The sequence below is a fragment of the Somniosus microcephalus genome, chromosome 6 (genome assembly GCF_052327205.1).
Source record: "Somniosus microcephalus isolate GS21.2 chromosome 6, FLI_Smic_1.0, whole genome shotgun sequence".
Lineage (NCBI taxonomy): Eukaryota > Metazoa > Chordata > Chondrichthyes > Squaliformes > Somniosidae > Somniosus > Somniosus microcephalus.
Window position 1 is genome coordinate 21530923 of NC_140992.1, and position 21817 is coordinate 21552739.

The following is a 21817-nucleotide window of genomic DNA, read 5'->3' on the forward strand; positions in this document are numbered from 1 at the left end:
GAAACCGGAACCCTCTAAAAACCGAAGGTTTTTTCGTTCAGCTTAAGTCGTACGCACGACTTACGCTGAACGAAAAAACCTTCGGTTTTTAGAGGGTTTCGGTTTTCGGAAGTCCGGATAAAGGGTAGTCTACCTGTATAGGGAATATTTTTAAAGTCCGTTGAGTTCTGGTAAAGCATCTTGCAAGTGCCTTTGGCAGATTTAGAATCTGAAGGCACAGACATAAGATGTGACTGATGTTGCAATGAGATTGTTGGGACTGCCCAACACAATTTTAGTCTCAAAAGGATCTTCTCCAGGACGGCCACCAAGTTCTCAATGCTATAAAGGGCAGACTTTTATCTACTTAATGGGGTGCCTCACTGCTTCCATATCTGTGTGTCTCGTGCTTTCAAATCAGTGGTCAGAGACCAGCCTGAAAGCAAATATTCTGAACACCACCCGTCTCCAGGGAGGGCATGAATCGAAAGTGCTGCTCTCAGCCTTCTGCCCTTCACTGCCTCAATTTTAAAATTCTCGTCCTCCTGTTCATATCCTTCCATGGCCTCGCCCCCTCCCTCTCTGTGTAACCTCCTCCAGCCCTACAACCCTCCGAGAAGTCTGCGTTCCTCCGACTCTGGCCTCTTCGTCCCACTATTGGTGGCCGTGCCTTCAACCATCCAGACCCTAAACTCGGGAATTTCCCCCCTTAAACCTCTCTCTGCTTCTCCATCCTCCTTTAAGACGCTCCTTAAAACCTACCTCTTCAACCAAGCTTTTGGCCACCTGCTCTAATGTCTCCTTCTTTGACTCGGTGTCAATTCTTGTCTGCTTACACCCATTGAAGTGCCGTGGGAAGTTTTACTACATTAAAGGCGCTATATAAATGCAAATTGTTCTTGTTATTGTGTTGTATCTGGGGAAGATGTTCCACACACAATTTCTGCCTCCTCGCTCCCACTCTGCAGCAATGTTAGAGCGTGAACTATCGGCGCTAAGGAGCATTGAAAGATGCCAATAACGCTATAGATATCTATCTTTAAAGTTATGCAGCAATTCAGTAAAACACCTTTCTCCTTTAATGCAGAAGTTACGAGGGTTAATTTTGGGAGGTCCCACCAGTGGTTTGGGGCCTTGTAAAATTTATCCTGCAGCCCGACTAATGTGGCAAAGGTTTGGCGAATGATTGAGGCGTGTGTTATTTCTGTCTTTTTTTGGTCACTTCACCTGCCCAAGAGCTCCCCGGTGAGACGATGGCCCCCCCTTGTGAGCGGTAGCACCCAGCTAGCCAGTGAAGTAGAATCATTTGACATTAGCATAGAAACATAGAAGATAGGAGCAGGAGTAGGCCATTCGGCCCCTCGAGCCTGCTCCGCCATTTAATGAGATCATGGCTGATCATCCAAATTCAGTACCCTGTCTTTGGAAGTGTATACAAGGGGCCTCCTCCTCCCCCATCCCAAAGTAATGGTGCATTTGAGAAACTGAATGACGTTTAGTTCTACTTCAATGTATGGAATTGTCGACAACCTGAGCAATTGTGATGTTAGAGACTTGCATAACGGAGTCTGCATCTCCTCAAGTCCCAGTGAGTAGTTTCTAAGTGTGAATCTATGGCAGTAAAGGATTTACACAACTCTTTCTTTTTTTTGGAGAGCCAGGGCTTTGACGGGCTACAGCTTTAACGAACTGGCTCTGTGAGAAAAACGTTTCCTGGGCTCTTGCCTTTTAGCTCCATTTTGTTGGCGCCATCACTTACCATGACTTCCTCTCAGAGGCAGATGCTCTTTTACCTCATGGTGTCAGCCGTGGCTCAGTGGGTAGCACTCTTGCCTCTGAGTCAGAAGGTTGTGGGTTCAAGTCCCACTCCAGGGCCTCGAGCACAAAATCTAGGCTGACACTCCCGGTGCTGTACTGTCGGAGGTACTGGCCAGGATTTTCATTGGGCCGTGGAATCGGGATTGGAGGCGTGTGGGGGGTTAAAATTTTGAAATCGGGGGGCACCCATCCCGCCCCCAAACCCGCCTCCATGCCAGTTTCAAAGGAGGCGGGTACCTGCCCCGCACTAGGACCCGCCTCCCCGAGGCGGGAAGGGATTAGTGCCAATTAACTGCCTGTTAACAGGCAGTTTTTAGCCTAATCCCTATTTTTAAGGTTGAAGTGTGGGATTACCGACGGCTCCAAACCACGCCAAGTTAGAGGAGGCAGGCCGTCGGGTTGAAGGACTTGGAGGGGTCGAGATGTCGGTGTTCAGGTGAGTGATGTGTGCATGAGTGCAAAGGTAAGTGTGTTTGGTGTGTCTAAAGTGATCAAAGAAGTTTAAATTACCTTTTCAGCCTTCCTTCCTTTAGGTCCCGGGAGTCCCTCATCTCACTGGCACAGAAAGCAGAATGGCTGCGAACTGTCAAAAGTGACAGCCTTCAGCTTTCTGTGCAGGAGAGATTTCTAACTGAGTCTGTGGAGAAGGACTCAGGTTAGAAGTAAGACTGTCAGTGTTTGACAGCTTCAAACAGCTGTGAAACACTGATATTTCATCTGTCAAAACCTCTTGACAGATGAAATTTCAGTCTGTGACGTCACCTGTTGCCGGGTGGCCCTTAATTGGCCTGCTGAGCCGGCTCAACAATGTCAATCAAGTTAAAATTGCGTGGATTGGCCGCATCTCGATGGAGGCGGGACTACAACCCCGAAAGTTGTAGTCCCGCCTCCTACCCGACTGTCTTTTGGATGAGTAGTTAAACCGAGGTCCCATCTGCCCCGTTAAAAACAGGGGAGTCGTATAGTGCCACTATTTTGAAGAAGAGCAGGGAGTCCTCAACCATCATCACTAAAAACAGATTATCTGGTCACTATCACATTGCTATTTGTGGGAGCTTGCTGTGCGTATATTGACTTCCGCATTTCCTACATTACAACAGTGACTACACTTCAAGAAGTATTTCATTGGCTGTAAAGCACTTTGGGACGTCCTGAGGTTGTGAAAGGTGCTGCATAAATGCAAGTCTTTATTATTTTTCTTTTTTTTCAGTTTGTTTCAAATCACAACTGAGGCCAAAGTCCACAATTTTCTTTTATGGAATCCGCTGCAGTGCTTTCGGCCAATGCAGCCATCCTCCTGCATTTAAAATTGCACACAGGCAATGGAAGGGCAAATGACAGCTGCCTTTAATGCCACAAATCATTGTAATGCCTGCGGTTTTTAACCCCTTGAAGCCCACGGAAGTATGTTTCAAACAAAGGACATTTTCGTTGTTTTTCAATTTTCTCTCTTTAACTGCACCAAGTCTGATCGTTTGAATAAATGCCATTGGCGCCAGGGATCTGTGTCTTTCTGATGCGAATAAAAAGCCTGCTTCACAGAGAGACAGGTTTTCGAGCAACAGGGGAGTCGAGGGTTACGGGGAACAGGCGGGAAAGTGGAGTTGAGGCCAAAATCGGATCAGCCATGATCTCATTGAATGGCGGAGCAGGCTCGAGGGGCCAAATGGCCTGCCCTGCTCCTATTTCTTATGTTCTTATGTTTTGTTCACCATATCCAGCATGACTGCTGACCGGGAGTCAGAGACACGGGGACAGATTTTCAACTGGCCGCCCGGGTGTGAAACTAACAATGCAGCTCGGCAGCCCGTTATAGGAACAGCGGAACAGGAGGAGGCCATTCAGCCCCTCGAGCCTGTTCCGCCATTCAGCTGGCTGATCCGTATCTTAACTCCATCTATCTGCCTTGGTTCCGTAACCCTTACCTACCAAAAGTTTAGCAATCTCAGTTTTCAGTTGACCCCCAGCCGTAACAGCTTTTCAAGGGTAGAGAGTTCCAGATTTCCACAGCCCTCTGTGTGAAGAAGTGCTTCCCGACATCACCCCTGAATGGCCGAGCTCTAATTTTAAGGTTGTGCCCCCTTGTCCTGGGACTCCCCCCACCAGAGGAAATAGTTTCCCCCTATCCACCCTATCAAATCCGTTAATCATCTTAAACACCTCAATTAGATCACTCCTTAATTTTCTGATTTCAAGGGAATACAAGCCTAGTCAGTGTCCTCGTAATTTAACCCTTTTAGCCCCAGTATCACTCTGGTGACTGCTTCTCACCCCCCACCCCACCCCACCAATTTTTCCTTGCCATCGATCTCAGTGGAACTGAAAACCAGACGGTTTATACAGCAGGTGGGCAAACCGCAACGGCAGTTCTTACACCCGGGCGCTGAATTGAAAATTTCCCCCCTGCCATTGTTTACCAACACGAGATGCTGAAAATGTGCAGCGGTGGGCCCATCAGCATCTGAAAGAGAAAGAAAAGGGGCAACGTTTGGGGTGGGGGACTGCTCATCAGAACTCAAGTGAAGGGTTACACTCTCGAATTTCTCCTTCAGGTGCGGAGTGACTTGCTGTGCCTTTGCAGCCGTTTCCCTGAAAGTGCGAGTTCAGGTCGATAAAACCCCCCAGAAAGTAAAAGGCTCATCAGCAGGTTTGGTTTTCCAATCGGGGTGCAGAGTGCAAGAGTACAAAAGAAGTCATGATAAATTTGTTTCAAACATCGGTGAGGCCAACGTTAGAGTACTGGGTGCAGTTTTTTGGGTGCTCCATTATAGAAAGGACACAAAAGCCACAGCACCTGTTTAGCATGGGTTCACCATGGATGGCGCCAGGGATGAGCAACTAAAGTTATGAGGGGACATGATATTTCCACTGGAGCAGAAGCGGCTAAGAGGAGATTCAATACAAGTTTTTAAAAAAATGGAAGGTGTTTGTCAAAGTGAGTAAGGAGGAAAGCTACTTCCTCTGGCTGGGGAGTCAGTGACAAGGGATCATCAATTTGAAATTGTCACTCAAAGAGATTGAGAATTGAGGCTCGGAGAAATGTCTGCATGCAGGGGGTTGTTAGCGCATCGGACACTTTGCCACAGGAAACAGTTAAGGCAGAGACTGTTGCATCTTTGAAGGGAAAATTGGATAAATATTTGAAGCAGAAAAAGACGCATGGCTATGGGGAGAGAGAGAAAACGGGGCAAAGGGAGCAATTTTCAGATTAGTTTTGGATTGCTCTAGTGAAGAACTGGCACAGACACGATTTACTCTGATTTTCAACATTTCAGGTTTTTTTCTTAACATCTTTTCAAAAATGTTGTTTCTAAAATATTAACAATCTGCATTTTATAAAGAAAATTGCCTTCTTAATCTTTCTCCCCCCCCCTCTTTTGGTAGCAGGGCACCATTCCCGGACTAAAGGGACAGAGCCCAGGCCTGGGGATAGCCTTCTGCCAATCTTGGGGCACCGCTGGTGACTCGGCCTCGGTTTCCCTTTTCCTGTTGCTAGCAGCCCAAGGGTTTTTGCACCTGGGAGATTGCAGGAAACCCCCGTGTCCCATCACCCCATGCTGCAGACTGTTAGATACCAAACGCACCGTGCCAGCGGGTCCTTTAAGGGTTCGACCTCTTCGAAAATGATTAATACGTTGGGCTGTTGTGGGCAGGTATCATAATCATTGGAGGTCATTTTGACTTCAAGGGGAATGAAATTTGGGGGAGATGTCATTGAGTAGATTGGGCCGATACTCTTTGGAGTTTAGAAGAATGAGAGGTGATCTCATTGAAACATATAGGGGGAAAAATTCAGTATCGCCCCGTTTGGGGCACCATTATCGGCCGTACGCAAAGTTTAGCGCCTGGCGCTAATTATCGCCTCCGACAGCAAACTTGGCTTTTATCACCCCTGGAGGTGATTGGAGCGCTAAATCAGGCGCTTCACACCTGTCTTAAGGCGCAAACGCTGAGGAGTGAGGCGCTACCTCAGAGCACTGGCGAAGCAAGGAAGGGCAAATCAAAATAAACCTGCAAAGTGCTGCTCAGTACTCAAAACTCCTTCACACAGCATTGAATCTCTCCAGAAGTCTCTCTCTCTCTCTCTCTCTCTCAGAATTCGTGGTGCAAAAATGTCACCGACAAAAAAAGGCAGTAAGTGGTCACCTTTAAATAGCGCTCCCCCAGTCCCTTTCTGACAGCAAAACGCTCCCCTCAACCTGTCGTTGCTAGTGGCAGGCGGTAAGGCAGGGGGCGCCACTCAATATCCGGTCCGGGGCGCTAACGGGGTGTTGCGCACTCGAATGACATCACGATCTGCCGGTGCAGGAGATCGTGGCGGAAGTGTTTAGTGCCGCAGCAAAATGTCTAGTTAATTTTGCGAGTGGCACACACATCGCCGTGCCCAGCCTCTAGTTGCTTTGCGCCCCAATTGGCGCCCTCTTAAGGCGCTAACAGGAGGCACAAACAACGGAATTTTTCCCCCATAAGATTCTGACAGGGCTTGACAGGCTCGATGCTGAGAGGCTGTTTCCCCTGGCTAGAACCAGGGGTCGCAGTCTCAGAATAAAGGGTCGGCCATTTAGGACTGAGATGAGGAGAAATTTCTTCACTCAGAAGGTGGTGAATCTTTAGAATTCTACCCCAGAGAGCTGTGGAGGCTCAGTCGTTGAGTATATTCAAGACAGAGAGCGATAGATTTTTGGACTCTAAGGGAATCGAGGGATATGGGGACAGGGCAGGAAAGTGGAGTTGAGGTAGAAAATCAGCCATGGTCTTATTGAATGGCGGAGCAGGCTCGAGGGACCCTATGGCCTACTCCTGCTCCTATTTCTTATGTTCTTATATCAGGGGTCACAGTCTAAGGATAAGGGGTAAGCCATTTAGGACAGAGATGAGGAAGAATTTCTTCGCCCAGAGAGTGGTGAACCTGTGGAATTCTCTACCACACAAGGCAGTTGAGGCCAATTCATTAAATATATTCAAGAAGGAGTTAGATATATTTCTTAAGGCTAAAGGGATCAAGGGATATGGGGAGAAGGCAGGGACAGGGTACTGAATTTGGATGATCAGCCATGATCTCATTGAATGGCGGAGCAGGCTTGAGGGGCCGAATGGCCTACTCCTGCTCCTATCTTCTATGTTTCTATAACGGGTGACTGAATTGATATCAGCCGTTTTACTCTATCACCCAAAGTCAAAATTACCCCCATTCTTTTCCCCATTCTACCTCTTCTTACAGTCCATTAGTGGTGCTCTGTGTATGTGATGCTCGCCAGTACAGGACTCTATCCCTCTAGCCCATTGGACTAGCTCTATATACTTGGTACTCTCTAGTACAGGACTCTATCCCTCTAGCCCATTGGACTAGCTCTATATACTTGGTACTCTCTAGTACAGGACTCTGTACCTCTAGCCCATTGGACTAGCTCTATATACTTGGTACTCTCTAGTACAGGACTCTGTACCTCTAGCCCATTGGCATTGTTCCACCTCTCTAGCCCTTTGACACAGTATTTTCCACGAGATGGTGTTTGTTTGTGGTTTTCAATATAATGCATTGGGCTAGTTCCATATACTTGGTATCCAGTGAAACCTCACATCTGGGCAACATTTATCAAACAAGCTGAATGATAGCAAAATGCATTTGATTTCTTTTCGATATTGCTGGCTATATTTTCCAGTAGCCCAGCTATACTAATCCAAGTCATCTACATGATTTTGTTTCATCCTAGTGCGCTGAAAATGGTTAATGGAGCCCCCACACGTGCGATGATGCAGAAACCATTTCCAGGTTAAGACGTGAGTTTAAATCCCACCAGGGCAGCTGGAGAATTTAAATTCCGTTAATTAAATAAATCTGGAATTTAAAAAAAGCTAGTATCGGTACTGGTGACCATGAAACTACCGGATTGTCGTAAAGACCCATCTGGTTCACTAATGTCCTTTAGGGAAGGAAATCTGCCGTCCTTACCCAGTCTGGCCTACATGTGACTCCAGACCCACAGCAATGTGGTTGGTTCTTAACTACCCCTCTGAAATGGCCTAGCAAGCCACGATTAACAATAATCACTTTTCACCACACGGACTGCAGCGGTTCAAGAAGGCGGCCCACCACCACCTTCTCGAGAGCAATTAGGGATGGGCAATAAATGCCGGCCTTGCCAGCGATGCCCACATCCCGTGAACGAATATTTAAAAAATTGTAAACTGGGTCATATGATGCTACCTGGAGGCCAGATTAAAGTGAGGTAACATTATACGGTCTTGGTATGTGAATGCCAGGGTATTGTAGCAATCCTTAAGCCGAGTTACCCACTGGTCTCTTTCTGTAAAGCCAGGTTTCTGAAAGCTGGATGTTGTTAAACAAGTTGATTTACAATCCGAGGATGATTTAGCGCAGAATTAAATATTTGCCATAAACTGACCAAATATTTAGCTTCCAGCCATGTGACTTTTTCCTCAGACGTTGGCTGCAGGTTTCGCAAGGTTAATGGGTACGGGATCACCCTCACAAAGTGGTGGCCAATTTCATGCGATGCTGATCTCCTTTATTAAAAAAAAACAATTAGCTCTTTTTTTTAAAAAGAAAGCTGCATAAAGTGAGAAAAAAAACCCACTGGAGAATAATACTCAAACAAACAAAACATTCGCTGGAAGCCCAATTACTGTGCGTCGAACCCGTGGTCGAACTAAATGCAGGGGATTTACATTGGGCGTGCCAGTCTCGCTAACACTTTACAGGTTACTAGAGGGAAGGGTGCAGACAGTTAAATGCAGGATTCCTCTGATCTTTTCGTGAGCTGCGTTTTTTTCCCCCCTCTCTCTACTAACTGAAACAAGAAGTTCATTGTTGGCAGAGCTGGTGGACTAACTCCTAGATGTCGTGACTAAGTTAGAAAAGCGCTGGCAGCCGGTGCCAAGCATGTGTTTTCGATCAAGGCAGTTAGTGCACAACACCTGATGCTGGCTAGCCCCGGCGACATTAACCCCTCGGCGCAGAACAGAGTCATACCGGAGGGCAGTGAGGCACCTGGAACATCACCTCGTGTGATCGTGGCCCGGGGGATGGTGTCACGGGGAGCGGAATTCTCGGCCTCTTGACTAAAGAGAAGTTTACCGCTCAACACTCTTGCTCTCCCATTACAACCACAATTGGGGTCCTTGACACAAAGGCTTTGTTGTCTTCTATACTGAATCCAAATGGTTTCTCCAGGTTTCATGCAGAATTTCATGGAAGGATTTAAAGAACACAGGAGGCCATTCAGCCCTTTGAGCCTGTTCCACCATTCAACTTAGATCATGGTTGATCTGTATCTTAACTCCATCTACCTGCCCTGGTTCCATTATCCTTTATACCCTTGCCTATCAAATAGCTATCAATTTCAGTTTTGAATTTTTCAACTGACCCCTGTTCAACTGACAGTCTTTTGGGGGAGAGCGTTCTTGATTTCCACCACCCTTTGTGTGAAGAAGTGCTTCCTGACATCACCCCTGAACGGCCTGTCTCTAATTTTAAAGTTAATACTCCCCCACTGGACTCCCGCTCTTTACAACTGATGAAGTATTTTTGAAGTGTAGTCACTGTTGTAATGCAGGAAACACAGCAGCCAATTTGTGCACAGCAAGCTCCCACAAACAGCAATGACCGGATAATCTGTTTTAGTGATGTTTGTTGAGGGATAAATGTTGGCCAAGACACCAGGGAGAACTCCCCCTGCTCTCCCTTGAATAGTGCCGTGGAATCTTTTATGTCTCCCTGAGAGGGGCAGATGGGGCCTCGGTTTAACGTCTCAACCGAAAGACGGCACCCCCCGACAGTGCAGCACTCCCTCTGCGGTGCACTGGGAGTGTCAGCCTAGATTTTGTGCTCGACTCTGCGGAGTGGGGCTCGAACCCACAACCTTCGGACTCAGAGGCGAGGGTGCTGCCCACTGAGCCACGGCTGACAGCTCACAGTTACCGTCGGGAAGGTCCACAAGGCAACGATTGCTCACTCAGCGACGAGAGCCTCTGGTGCATTATGCTGCATGTTTGTGGTGGTTCTTGTTCGAGATCGCAGTTCCCATCAGCTATTTAAAAAAAGACATTAAATGTTAAATATCTCATTCCACTGTGGCTCCATAAAACCCTGTGATAATTGAGCTACAAGACTGTAATTTGCCCAAATGATCGGTCTGATGAATATGTTTCAGGCAATTGAATATAATAAAAGTTACACGCTGAATGAAACATTTGGCATTTCCCCTTCTGCCATGAAACATAGGAACAGGAGGAGGCCATCCAGCCCCTCGAGCCTGTTCCGCCATTCAATTAGATCGTGGCTGATCTGTATCTCAACTCCATCCACCCGTCTTGGCTCCGTAACCGGAGGTGCCGTCTTTCGGATGAGACGTCTGCTCTCTCAGGTGGATGCAAAAGATCCCACGGCACTGTTTCGAAGAAGAGCAGAGGAGTTCTCCCCGGTGTCCCGGCCAATATTTATCCCTCAATCAACAGATTATCTGGTCATTATCACATTGCTGTTTGTGGGAGCTTGCTGTGCGCAAATTGGCTGCCGCGTTTCCCACATTACAACAGCGCCGACACTCCAAATTGGCTGTAAAGCTCTTTGAGACGTCCGGTGGTCGTGAAAGGCACTATATAAATGCAAGTCTTCCTTTTAACCCTTAATACCCTTACCTAACAAAAATCTCCGTTTTGAAATTTTCAATTGACCCCCCAGCCTCAACAACCTTTGTGGGGGGGGGAAGAGTTCCAGATTTCCACTTCCCTTTGTGCGAAGAAGTGCTTCCTGACATCACCCCTGAATGGCCTGGCTCTGACTTTAAGGTTATGCCCCCTTATTCTAGATTCTCTCACCAGAAGAGGTAGTTTCTCTCGATCTACCCTAGCAACTCCTTTAATCAGCGTAAACACCTCGATTAGACCCGTGCAGCACCCCTCGACGCTTTTCACAGATACTGGTGATTTAAAGAAAATTTATGGGTAAGCAGAGGTGCTGGGACCAAAAAGGCAGCAACCATCTTTTAGAAAGTGTTCACAAACGTTTATTTGTACAAAGTACCTATGGTCTCTAGATATTTTGAAGTGCCCGAGGAGGTTGATGTAATGGGAAGGCGCAGGTCCAGCGGAGCCGGCCCGTCTTGCTCAATCTTCCCTTTGCTCTCGCTTATCTTGGCTTCTCGTCACGTGAGAGAATTTCAGATCCATTCTCTGTACAAAGAGGAAGCCCTAAGCATGTGCGTAATATCAGAACACGCTACAGCATGGGTGTGGCACGCTGCTCTCTGTAACACAATGGCCCTCTCTGTATGCGCTTGTACTTGACATTTGTAATATCCAGATTATCCCACACATGGAGCTGAAATTATCCCTGTCTGTGGTGAAAGAATCAACTTTAAAGAAAAAGGAGTTCTGTTGTTAAGCTGTTATAACACAAATGACCCCAGAACATACTCTACATGGAGGAATTGCACCATCCGTGAGGTCATTGCAGTGTTCATTATACGCCAGGGCTGGTCCAACCTCATTGAGAACATTTAAAAACAGAATCGGGGAGTCTTACAGCACAGAAGGAGGCCATTCGGCCCGTCGTGCCTGTGCCGGCTCTTTGAAAGAGCAGTCGTGGAGATTAGTCTGTAATTCCTGGAGACTTCAGGGCAATCCTGGAATGTTGGCAACCCTATTCTCTCTGGCTATAACATTCTGTACAAGAGGAGACCCTTGTGGCAGTACGCTTACTCCCATCAGGGGGCCCTCTAGCATCCAATTAGCAATCTACACGTGCAATACATATCAAGGGGACCGTGTGTGAGGCGAATGTCTTACTGAGTTCTACAACAAGCAGGAGCCTGCAATATAAAGCTAGCATTAGGCTGACACTCCCAGTGCAGTGCTGAGGGAGTGCTGCACTGTCGGAGGTGCCGTTGTTCGGATGAGATGTTAAACCGAGGCCCCGTCTGCTCTCTCAGGTGGACGTAAAAGTTCCCATGGCACTATTTCGAAGAAGAGCAGGGGAGTTATCTCCGGTGTCCTGGCCAATATTTATCCCTCAATCAACATAACAAAAACAGATTATCTGATCATTATCACATTGCTGTTTGTGGGAGCTTGCTGTGTGTAAATTGGCTGCCGCGTTTCCTACATTACAACAATGACTACACTTCAAAAGTACTTCATTGGCTGTAAAGCGCTTTGGGACGTCCTGAGGTTGTGAAAGGCGCTACAGAAATGAAAGTCCATCCTTCCTTTCTCCCTCCCTCCCTTTTTCCCTCCCTCCCAATTTGGTCCCTTATCTCGATGCATTCGTGCCTTTAAAATAAACTACATTCCAGGCAGAACTTTAAAAAAAGAGGTCTCCTTTACCCACCGAAAAATATAACTCATCGCAATTATGTGGCCGCTGCTCGCCCCTCCCTACCTCTGTAACCACCTCCAGCCCTACAACCCTCCGAAATCTCTGCGCTTCTCCCATTCTGCACCCCCCCCACCCCCTGATATTCATCACTCCACCATTGGCGGCCGTGCCTTCAGCTGGTCTAGGCCCCAAGCTCTGGAATTCCCTCCCTAAACCTCTCCGTCTCTCCACCTCTCTCTCCTCCTTTAAGACGCTCCTTAAAGCCCACCTCTTTGACCAAGACCTGTCCCACTATCTCCTTATGTGGCTCGGTGTCAAACTTGTCTGGTAACGCTCGTGTGAGGCGCCTTGGGGTGTTTTACCACATTAAAGGCGCCGTATAAATGCAAGTTGTTACGGTTCAGTCCATTCCTGCACATCTGTCTCGACATTTCCTGAGGGCACCAGAGCACTCCTTGAAACGACTCCAAGAAGTAAAAAAAAATGTTCTCGCTTCAACTTTGACCCTTGGGAGCAGGTCACCGAGCCTGCAAGTTAAATTGAGTGGGGACACTCGAGTTTCTCTTGATACTCTGGGCTTTGAGCACCACTGACAGGTGTGTAGCCACCCCCTGGGAGTGCAAGGATTGATAAGTGTTGGGGGGAGGGGGTGGGGGACAGACTCTGGAGGGGCGAAAGCCCCCGTCTGTTTCCCTGTTTAGTCTGCGCTGGGGAAGTTAAGGGGTCCAAGCGCGGAGAACTTCCTGTTCGACAAGAACCACTGTGCTCCACTAAAGAGGCGTTGTGCTGTTTTTTTGGCAGCGCACCTGGACTTCATTTCAAAATTACGAGGTCAGGTGGGTGGCTGGGGGGGGAGGCGAAGAGAAAAACCTGTACATTTGCCTGTAAGCTCCCTCTGTCTGCACAGAGAGTACATTCGGTTCTTTCATGCATGAGAGGAAGTCCCTACTGACCAAAGTGTCTGTGATTCTGGGGCCTGTTTGCCACAAGTAGGAGAACGAGCCACAGTGTTTTTTCCTCTCCCGGCGCACTGTTTTCACAAGTACCAGTTTATTAAATCGTCCGGGGCGTCCCCACTGGAACCTTGACTGGGTCTGTCTTTGCTGTCTTTTACATTTTATTACTTATTCATTTAAAAGAATTGGGAGTAAATATTCGGACTGTGCACCAGCTGCAGGAAGCTTTGCCCTGCTAGAGAATCCCAGGCTGCGCAACCCACAGGTTTCCGATATCCACTCGCGGTGGACCAGCTTCCCTGCTTCCTACCCGCGTTCCTTCGCCTCACCATCGGCGGCCGTGCCTTCAGCCGTCTGGGCCCAATGCTCTGGAATTCCCCTCCCTAAACCCCTCCGCCCCTCTCTCTCTCATTTAAGCCGCTCCTGTAAAACCTATCTCTTTGACCAAGCTTTTGGTCCCCTCTCCCAATATCTCTTTACGTGGCTCAGTGTCAAATGTTCTCTGATAACGTTCCTGTGAAACACCTTGGGACCTTTTTACTACATTCAAGGTGCTATATAAATGCAAGTTGTCATTGTTGTTATTGATAGGGATGCACATACTTGGAAAATTATCTCCAGTACATTTCTCAAGCCACTTCCTCCTGGAGGTTCCATTACCATGCTTGGTTTTGTGACTGAGAGTGGGCAGTCCAGTCCGCCTGCTCCTAGAAGCTGCAACTCGCCCACTGCTTTGCCAGATAGGCAATAATCCAGGAGCTAACAAACGGGGCTGCAGGTTGAAGGTAGGATCGGAATTTTCCCTCGGGACTCTCCATACAGGTCCCCGGTCCTGCAGTGTCGGCCGTGGCTCAGATGGTAGCCCTCTCGCTTCTGCGTCAGGAGGTTGTGGGTTCGAGTCCCACTCCTGAGGACTTCTCCAGTGCAGTACTGACGGAGGTGCCATCTTACAGATGAGACGTTAAACCGAGGCCCTGTCTGTCCTCTCAGGTGGCCGCAAAAGATCCCAAGGCACTGGGTCAAAGAAGAGCTGGGGAGTTATTTGGGTTATGTGGCGATGTGCATTAAATGGACAAGAAGCGAACTGGGAGATGTAAATGTCTCAGGCTCTATTGCCAAACATTGGAGTTGGCTCCCTCTTTGTCTCCCTTATGCCTGTGAAAGGATCCTGTTGTTGGAACAGACACCAGCTGTTCAGGTTACAGCTCTCTGATGTAAAGAGACCAGAAGACACCAGGCGGGGGCTGTGGTGGGGAGGGAGGGAAGGGAGTGCTGCGTGGTGGGTTTTTTTTTCCGCCAAGCTTACCTTGCAGGGAGAACTCAATTCCATTCCAGCAAACCTGCTGAGATTCTCTTGTCAGCTTCACTCTTCCAGGACAGTCTCAGCACAGCTAGATCAACATAAACCCCAACCAGATTCTAATCCTTGGGGGGAGACCGGCTGCAGATTGGGTACCGCTTTGCGGAACACCTCCGTTCAGCCCGCAAGCGAGACCCCGAGCTCACGGTCGCTGTTAATGGATTCCCTGTACCAGTTTCAACCTTTCCAGGCCAGTCTCATTGTTGAAGGAAACCGTGGCAACTTAGAAGATAGCATCCTGCAATCTTCGCTTACGTCCTTTTTTTGCGGAGGCCAACACTCTCATTTTAGTGTTGCAAGTAGCAAATGGGGTAAATATACAGAAGATATGGATACATAATAATGGCCAGCAGCACCCCTTAGTATAATATAATAGTTAAGGTTTTCATATCCCGGGAGCACTAACCTACTCGCAAAGCATCATGCTCTGTTGGTAGATATGAGTCTCGGTTTGCGGTCTACAGTACGTCCTGTGTTAGACCTTGGCCATGCTGTCAAGGGATGGGGGGGCTGAGGATATCGAAAGATTAATATTAATATAAAGCTTAATAATAAGATTGAGCACAAAAATCTAGGCTGACACTCTGGTGCAGTGCTCAGGGAGTGCTGCACTGTCGGAGGTGCCGTCTTTCAGATGAGATGTTAAACCAAGGTCCCATCTGCTCTCTCAGGCGGACGTAAAAGATCCCATGGCACTATTTCGAAGAAGAGCAGAGGAGTTATCCCCGGTGTCCTGGGGCCAATATTTATCCCTCAGTCAACATAACAGAAACAGATTATCTGGACATTATCACATTGCTGTTTGTGAGAGCTTGCTGTGCGCAAATTGGCCGCCGCGTTTCCTACATTACAACAGTGACTCCACTTCAAAAGTACTTCATTGGCTGTAAAGTGCTTTGAGATGTCCGGTCATCATGAAAGGCGCTATAGAAATGCAAGTCTTTAATTCTTTCTTTTTATCGCAAAATTACAACTGGAGAAATGAATAAAGCCTCGAGCCTTTTTATTAATTTGCAATTTTCTCGGAATAAACCAGAGAATTAGAAATAAAAACAGAAAATGCTGGAAATACTCAGCAGGTCAGGCAGCATCTGTGGAGAGCTTTCCTCCCTCAACCAATACCACTCGAAACAGATTAACTGCTCATTTATATCATTGCTGTTGACCTGTCTGTGCCACATGGATGCTTTGTTTGCCTGCATAACAAGGGTCACTGCACTTCAAAGTAATTTGTTGTATGTTTACAAGGATAATACCAAGGCCTAGAAATTGGGTTGAGGCGCCAAAGTGGCGACAAGTTTGCCTGGGTGCTGATTTTTGCGCAGTGTTCGGAGCATTAACGAACGTCAGAAATTCAGTTTCAGCGCCCCTAGAGGGAGACAGGGCGAGGCTCGAGGCGCTCCGCGTCCCTCTTAGGGCGCTGAAACTGAATATTGCGGCGCAACGTGCCGCAGCGCCACACGCTGCGGCACGGCACGCTGCGGTACTGCAGGCCTTCCTCCCATTGTTAAGGGGGAGGGGCCTGCAACAGCGCGATCCCCAATCGCGAGTGCTGGCAAAAGAGCCCGGCACCGAGGAGAAGTGCTGGGCTCTCGGGAAACAGCCGGCAATGCCACGGTGGGGGGGGGGGGGGGCGTCAGGAGGCCGGGAACGGAGGTGCTGGCAGGCGACCGCCAAAAAAGGCGGCCGCCCCGCACCTCCACCTTAACTTGCGCCACTGCCGGCACAGCAAGGCCCCGTGAACCGGGCGCGGGTAGCGAACGGCGCTACAGCGGCGTTCGCTACCAAATATTGCGATTGGGGCGCTAATGGGGCGCTGCGCACACCGATGACATCATCAGTGGCGGCGCAGCGCAACAGGCTAACGCCACCATTAGCGCCCCCGCTGAATATCGCGGGAGGCACGGCCAGTGGCGCTACAGCCACTGACTGCCCTCTTTAGGCGCTAATAGGTGGCGCTACATACCCAATTTCTCCCCCCAGAACTTTTACATGGATGAAACCAGAGCTGCGAGGTTATTCCTATCAGGAATGATTGGACGGGCTGGGGCTCTTTCTCTAGAAAAGAGATGGATGAGAGGTGACCTAATAGAGGTCTTTAAGATTATGAAAGTGTTTGATAGGGTAGACGTAGAGAAGATGTTTCCACTTATGGGGAAGACCAAAACTAGGGGCCATAAATATAAGACAGTCACTAATAAATCCAATAGGGAATTCAGGAGAAACTTCTTTACCCAGAGAGCGGTGAGAACGTGGAACTCGCTACCACAGGGAGTAGTTGAGGCGAATAGTATAGATGCATTTCAGGGGAAGCTAGATAAACACATGAAGGAGAAAGGAATAGAAGGATATGTTGATAGGGTGAAATGAAGTAGGGTGGGAGGAGGCTATTGTGGAGCATAAGCACCAGCATAGACCAGTTGGGCCAAATGGCTTGTTTCTGTGCTGTACATTCTATGTAATTCTATGGACTGTTTCTGAGAGACCTGGCTAGATGCTGTGCAAATTCAACACTCATTTTTAGCAGGGCATCTCTTGCAGTATGTTCAGGCTGATGTACCCACCACTTGTTCTTTGCACCTGGCAAGGTGTGCGGCCCACCATTTTATACAGGAGGCAGGGTGAGGGGACTGCATTCCATCTGACCTCATTTCCCAGGCACAGCGTGGTTCAGGGGTACATGTGGTTGGCCAAGAGTGCGGGATTACTGACAATAATATATACTGCAGCGGAATTGTCATTTTACACTCTCTAGAAGTCAACTCTTTTCCTCCTGTCTCCCCAGTGATGAACCAGCAGCAGATGACGCCCAACACCACCGTGCCCCCTCCAGGCATGCCCTCCCAGAATCCTCGGATGGCCATGATGAGCCTGCCCAGCGCCATGACGGTTCAGCAGAAGCATCAACAGAAGCTGCGCCTCCAGCAGATCCAAATGGAGAAAGAGAGGATTAAGCATCTGCAACAGGAGCTCATGAGACAGGTAGCAATTCCACCCTCAGTGTCTCCTCTCCAAGGTTAGACACTGGTCCTGTTTAAAATCTCCTGTAAATGTGTTGCTGAGCTACACCGTGCAGTACGCGGCTGGGCCGTAACTTGGTATCTAAAACAACGACTGCTTCTGGAACATATCAACATGGTATTACATGTGTAACAAGGGACCCTAACATCGATTTGTATTAATAAAGTAGACCCCCCTCGGTTCATTAGTTGACTAACTTCTATAGTTTGGTGATGTAGGCGGTTAAGAAGGCAAATGGTATGTTGGCCTTCGTAGCGAGAGGATTCGAGTACAAGAGCAAGGATGTCTTGCTGCAGTTGTACAGGGCCTTGGTGAGACCACACCTTGAGTATTGTGTGCAGCTTTGGTCGCCTTATCTGAGGAAGGACGTTCTTGCCATGGAGGGAGTGCAGCGAAGATTCACCAGACTGACACCTGGGATGGCAGGAATGACGTATGAAGAGAGATTGGGTCGATTAGGCTTATATTTGCTAGAGTTTAGAAGAATGAGAGGGGATCTCATTGAAACTTATTAAATTCTAACAGGACTAGACAGACTAGATGCAGGCAGGATGTTCCCGATGGCGGGGGAGTCCAGAACCAGGGGTCACAGCCTAAGGATAAGGGGTAAGCCATTTAGGACTGAAATAAGGAGGAATTTCTTCACCCAGAGAGTGGTGAACCTGTGGAATTCTCTACCACAGAAGGCAGTAGAGGCCAATTCATTAAATATATTCAAGAAGGAGTTAGATATACTTCTTAAGGCTAAAGGGATCAAGGGATATGGGGAGAAAGCGGGGACAGGGTACTGAATTTGGATGATCAGCCATGATCTCATTAAATGGCGGAGCAGGCTCGAGGGGCCGAATGGCCTACTCCTGCTCCTATCTTCTATGCCCCATAAAAGCAAGTGGTCAGATTCTTTGAAGGTGGTCTGGATTGTTGACTGGTTTTTGAAACTTCTTGGCAAATAAACCATTGTCTGTCATTGCAAGCACATGAAACCCAGCTTCTCCCAATTGTTTGGTCGGTAAATGCAGCATACGGGATGGTACTCTGCCACATCGAAGACCTCAGGTTTGATTACCGGTCTGCGCCAAGCTAGCTGGTTCCAGCCAGGGAAGCATTTGGTTGCACCATGGTTGACCTCAGCATCACTGGACTGGGGTTGTGGGGGGAGGAAGGCGGGGGGGGGCGGCAGGAGGGGGAAGGGGGAGGAAATCAAGCAGGATTCCCGCTCCCGATTGGCGTTAAGTGACAGCTGCTAAAACATGCACATGTGTGGCAATCTTCTGGGATCTCAAAGAGCATTCCTCATGTGTGGGGCTGGATGATAAGTGTTGGAAGGAGGAGGCATCACAGCCGACCCTGATACTGCACTCACCTGACGTTTCGACAGCACCTCCCAAACCCGCGACCGCCAGCACCTAGGAGGACAAGGGCAAGCAGGCGCATGGGAACACCATCACCTTCCAACTTCCCCTTCGACTCGCACAGCATCCAGACTTGGACATATATCGGTGTTCCTTCATCGTCACTGGTTCAAAAACCTGGAACTCCCGCCCTAACAGTGCTGTGGGAGTACCTTCACCACACGGACTGCAGTGGTTCAGGAAAAAGGCCCACCCCCACCTTCTCAAGGGCAACAATGATGGGTAATAAATGCTGACCGTGCTAACGACAGCCATATCCCAAGAATGAATAAAAAAGATGTCTGTACTTCCATAAGTTATCACTGGATGGTGATCAGGAGCCGGAACCCTGGCTGATTGTCCCTCCACAGCTCATGTATACAAGGTTTTCTGATAGCAGAGATCGAGGACCAGAATTTCAGGGTTTCTACATTAATGGAGCCGGCCTCACTTCCTCCCCCCCACCCCACCCCCCACCCCCCGCAATTCCTTCCTAAAAGTGATCTACAGGAATTGGAGGGGAAGAGAGGAAGAACAACTGAGGCCATCTCTTAAGTAAACAAAGCACACACTTCCTGTTATCGATCTCTGCCACATTATCTTCAAAACAAATCCTGTTAGGAATATGATTGTTTTTCCAGGAGGATTTCACCTCAGCCTTCTCCACACAAAGCAAATAATTGAGGGTCACAGCCGTAAAGGAACACTCAGCAGATTTGTCCAATGCTATGTGTTATTCTCTGATACTTTGACAGCCAGTAAATTATTGAGCAGAATTTAACATCATCGGTTAATCTCATAAATCTCTCCCTCCCTCTGTCTATCTCACATTCTGTACCTCCCACTCCCTCTCTCTCCCTGTCAATTGCACGTTCTGTATCTCTCCCTCCCTCCCTCTCCATGTCAATCTCACATTCTGCATCTCAGCCTTACTCCCCTCAACCTGTCTATCTCACATTTTGTTTCCCTCTCTCTCTCCCTATCTCATATACTGTTTCACTCCCTCACCCCTCTCAATCTCACATTCTGTATCTCTCCCTCCGCTCTCCCTGTCAATCTCACATTCTGTATCTCCGCCTTACTCTCTCTCCCTCTCTCTATCTCACATTCTGTATCTCCGCCTTACTCTCTCTCCCTCTCCCTCTCCCTCTCTCTATCTCACATTCTGTATCTCTGCCTTACTCTCTCCCTCTCCCTCTGTCAGTCTCACATTCTGTATCTCTGCCTTACTCTGTGTTTGCATTGACTTGCACCGAGTCAGGAGCTTCCCAGCCCCCGCTGGCAGACAGTTAATAACTACAGCTTCCCCTTCTCGTCTCCTTGTACCTCTGGTTGAGTCCAACGCTCACAGCCATTAGCAGCGTGCTCAAGCAGCACCAGCAGAGATCAGTACTTGGTTGTCTGTCCATTACTTGGTGCTGGAGGTGGCGGGGAATAGCTGAGAAAATGACTACAAATTTTAAGTCACAAAGCAAGAAAGAAACCTGACTCCTCTCAGAATTGTTTCCAGATAAAGGAATTTTGTGTGAACAATACAAAACATGCCTGATCTAAGCCAGCATATAGGAACAGTCTGCTGACTGACAGGTGGGGGCTAATGAGGGAGATCAGTAACAATTGGCATGTGGGCTCTGTCCGTGCTCATGTATTTAGCCGGGTCTGTGTCTTCTTCAGAGGAACGGTAACAAAACTACTGTTCATCGATCTTAAATCGGGGAGTCCTCTTCCTACCGAGACACAGGCGTTGATGGTTATTTGACAGCGAAGACATTTGACTTCTTTACCAAGTAACTCAGAAAAGAGCAAAAACAAAACCTACTAAAATTAAACGAGCTGAACAGAAGGGTGGGGGCGGACTTACTGATAATGTCGAATATTGAGTAGATTGGGCCCATATTCTCTGGGGTTTAGCAGAATGAGAGGTGATCTCATTGAAATGTATAAAATACTTAGAGGGATGGACAGGGTAGATGCTGAGAGGCTGTTTCCCCTGGCTGGAGAGTCTAGAACTAGAGGTCATAGTCTCAGGATAAGGGGTCGGCCATTTAGGACTGAGACGAGGAGAAATTTCTTCACTCAGAGGGCTGTGAATTATTGGAATTCTCTACCCCAGAGGGCTGTGGATGCCCGGCCGTTGAGTATGTTCAAGACTGAGGCCGATAGATTTTTGGGCACTAAGAAAATCAAGGGATATGGGGATCGGGCGGGAAAATGGAGTTGAGGTTGAAGATCGGCCATGATCTTATTGAATGGTGGAGCAGGCTCGAGGGGCGGTATGTCCTACTCCTGCTCCTATTTCTTATGTTCTTAATGGACTCTTTACCAAGGGAAGGGAGGGAAATCTGGGATCAAGTCACGTGTATAGTTTCTATCTTAATGGTGAAGATTTCACCCGCAGTACGACCTTAGCTAAAGAGAAATTGTAATAAATCAGGTCAGTGACATCCGGATTCTAAGTAAAATGGGGTCGATTTTGACTTTGAGCGCTAGTGTAGAGCGGGTTAGACCGAAGCAGCAGCCCGGTTTGCATCTCCCTCGAATGTTATTTGCGCTGACTTCAAAGGAAATAAAAATGGGGAGGGATGTAAAACGGGCTGCCGACTCGCTGTCTCCCCTTTTACACCATCGCACAAAGTCAGGGTCCACCCCAGTGAGCTTAGATGGTTTTTAACCCTGTTTCTGCAGAGCCCGTGTCTCACAAGTCTGTTTGTAACTCAGCATTAGCTGGCATCCTCGTTCAGAGAGGCCGTAAGGAGGGATGGAATTATCAATGATGCAGTCAGGGGTCCCCTCCAGAGGCTGAGGTTAAGGCACATTATTGGAGCGGGAAATGTCACTTTTATTCACCTGACCTGATCAGCATTGGATACAAAAATCGGAAAATGCGCCAATTGGTCACAAAGGCCAAACACATCCTTCAGGCCGCTTCCTTCCCATTGTTCTCCCAGTGGCA

At 48.2% G+C, this 21817-nt stretch overlaps 1 protein-coding gene across 1 annotated transcript in view; it reads left to right on the forward strand.

The window, feature by feature from the left end:
- The window catches only part of wwtr1 (WW domain containing transcription regulator 1), a 177591-nt gene that overhangs the window by 138597 nt on the left and 17177 nt on the right, over window positions 1-21817 (forward strand). Inside the window, exon 3 of the mRNA XM_085989828.1 lies at window positions 17238-17434. Within this exon, the coding sequence (XP_085845954.1) occupies window positions 17238-17434 (197 nt within the window). The remainder of the gene's footprint in view (window positions 1-17237; window positions 17435-21817) is intronic.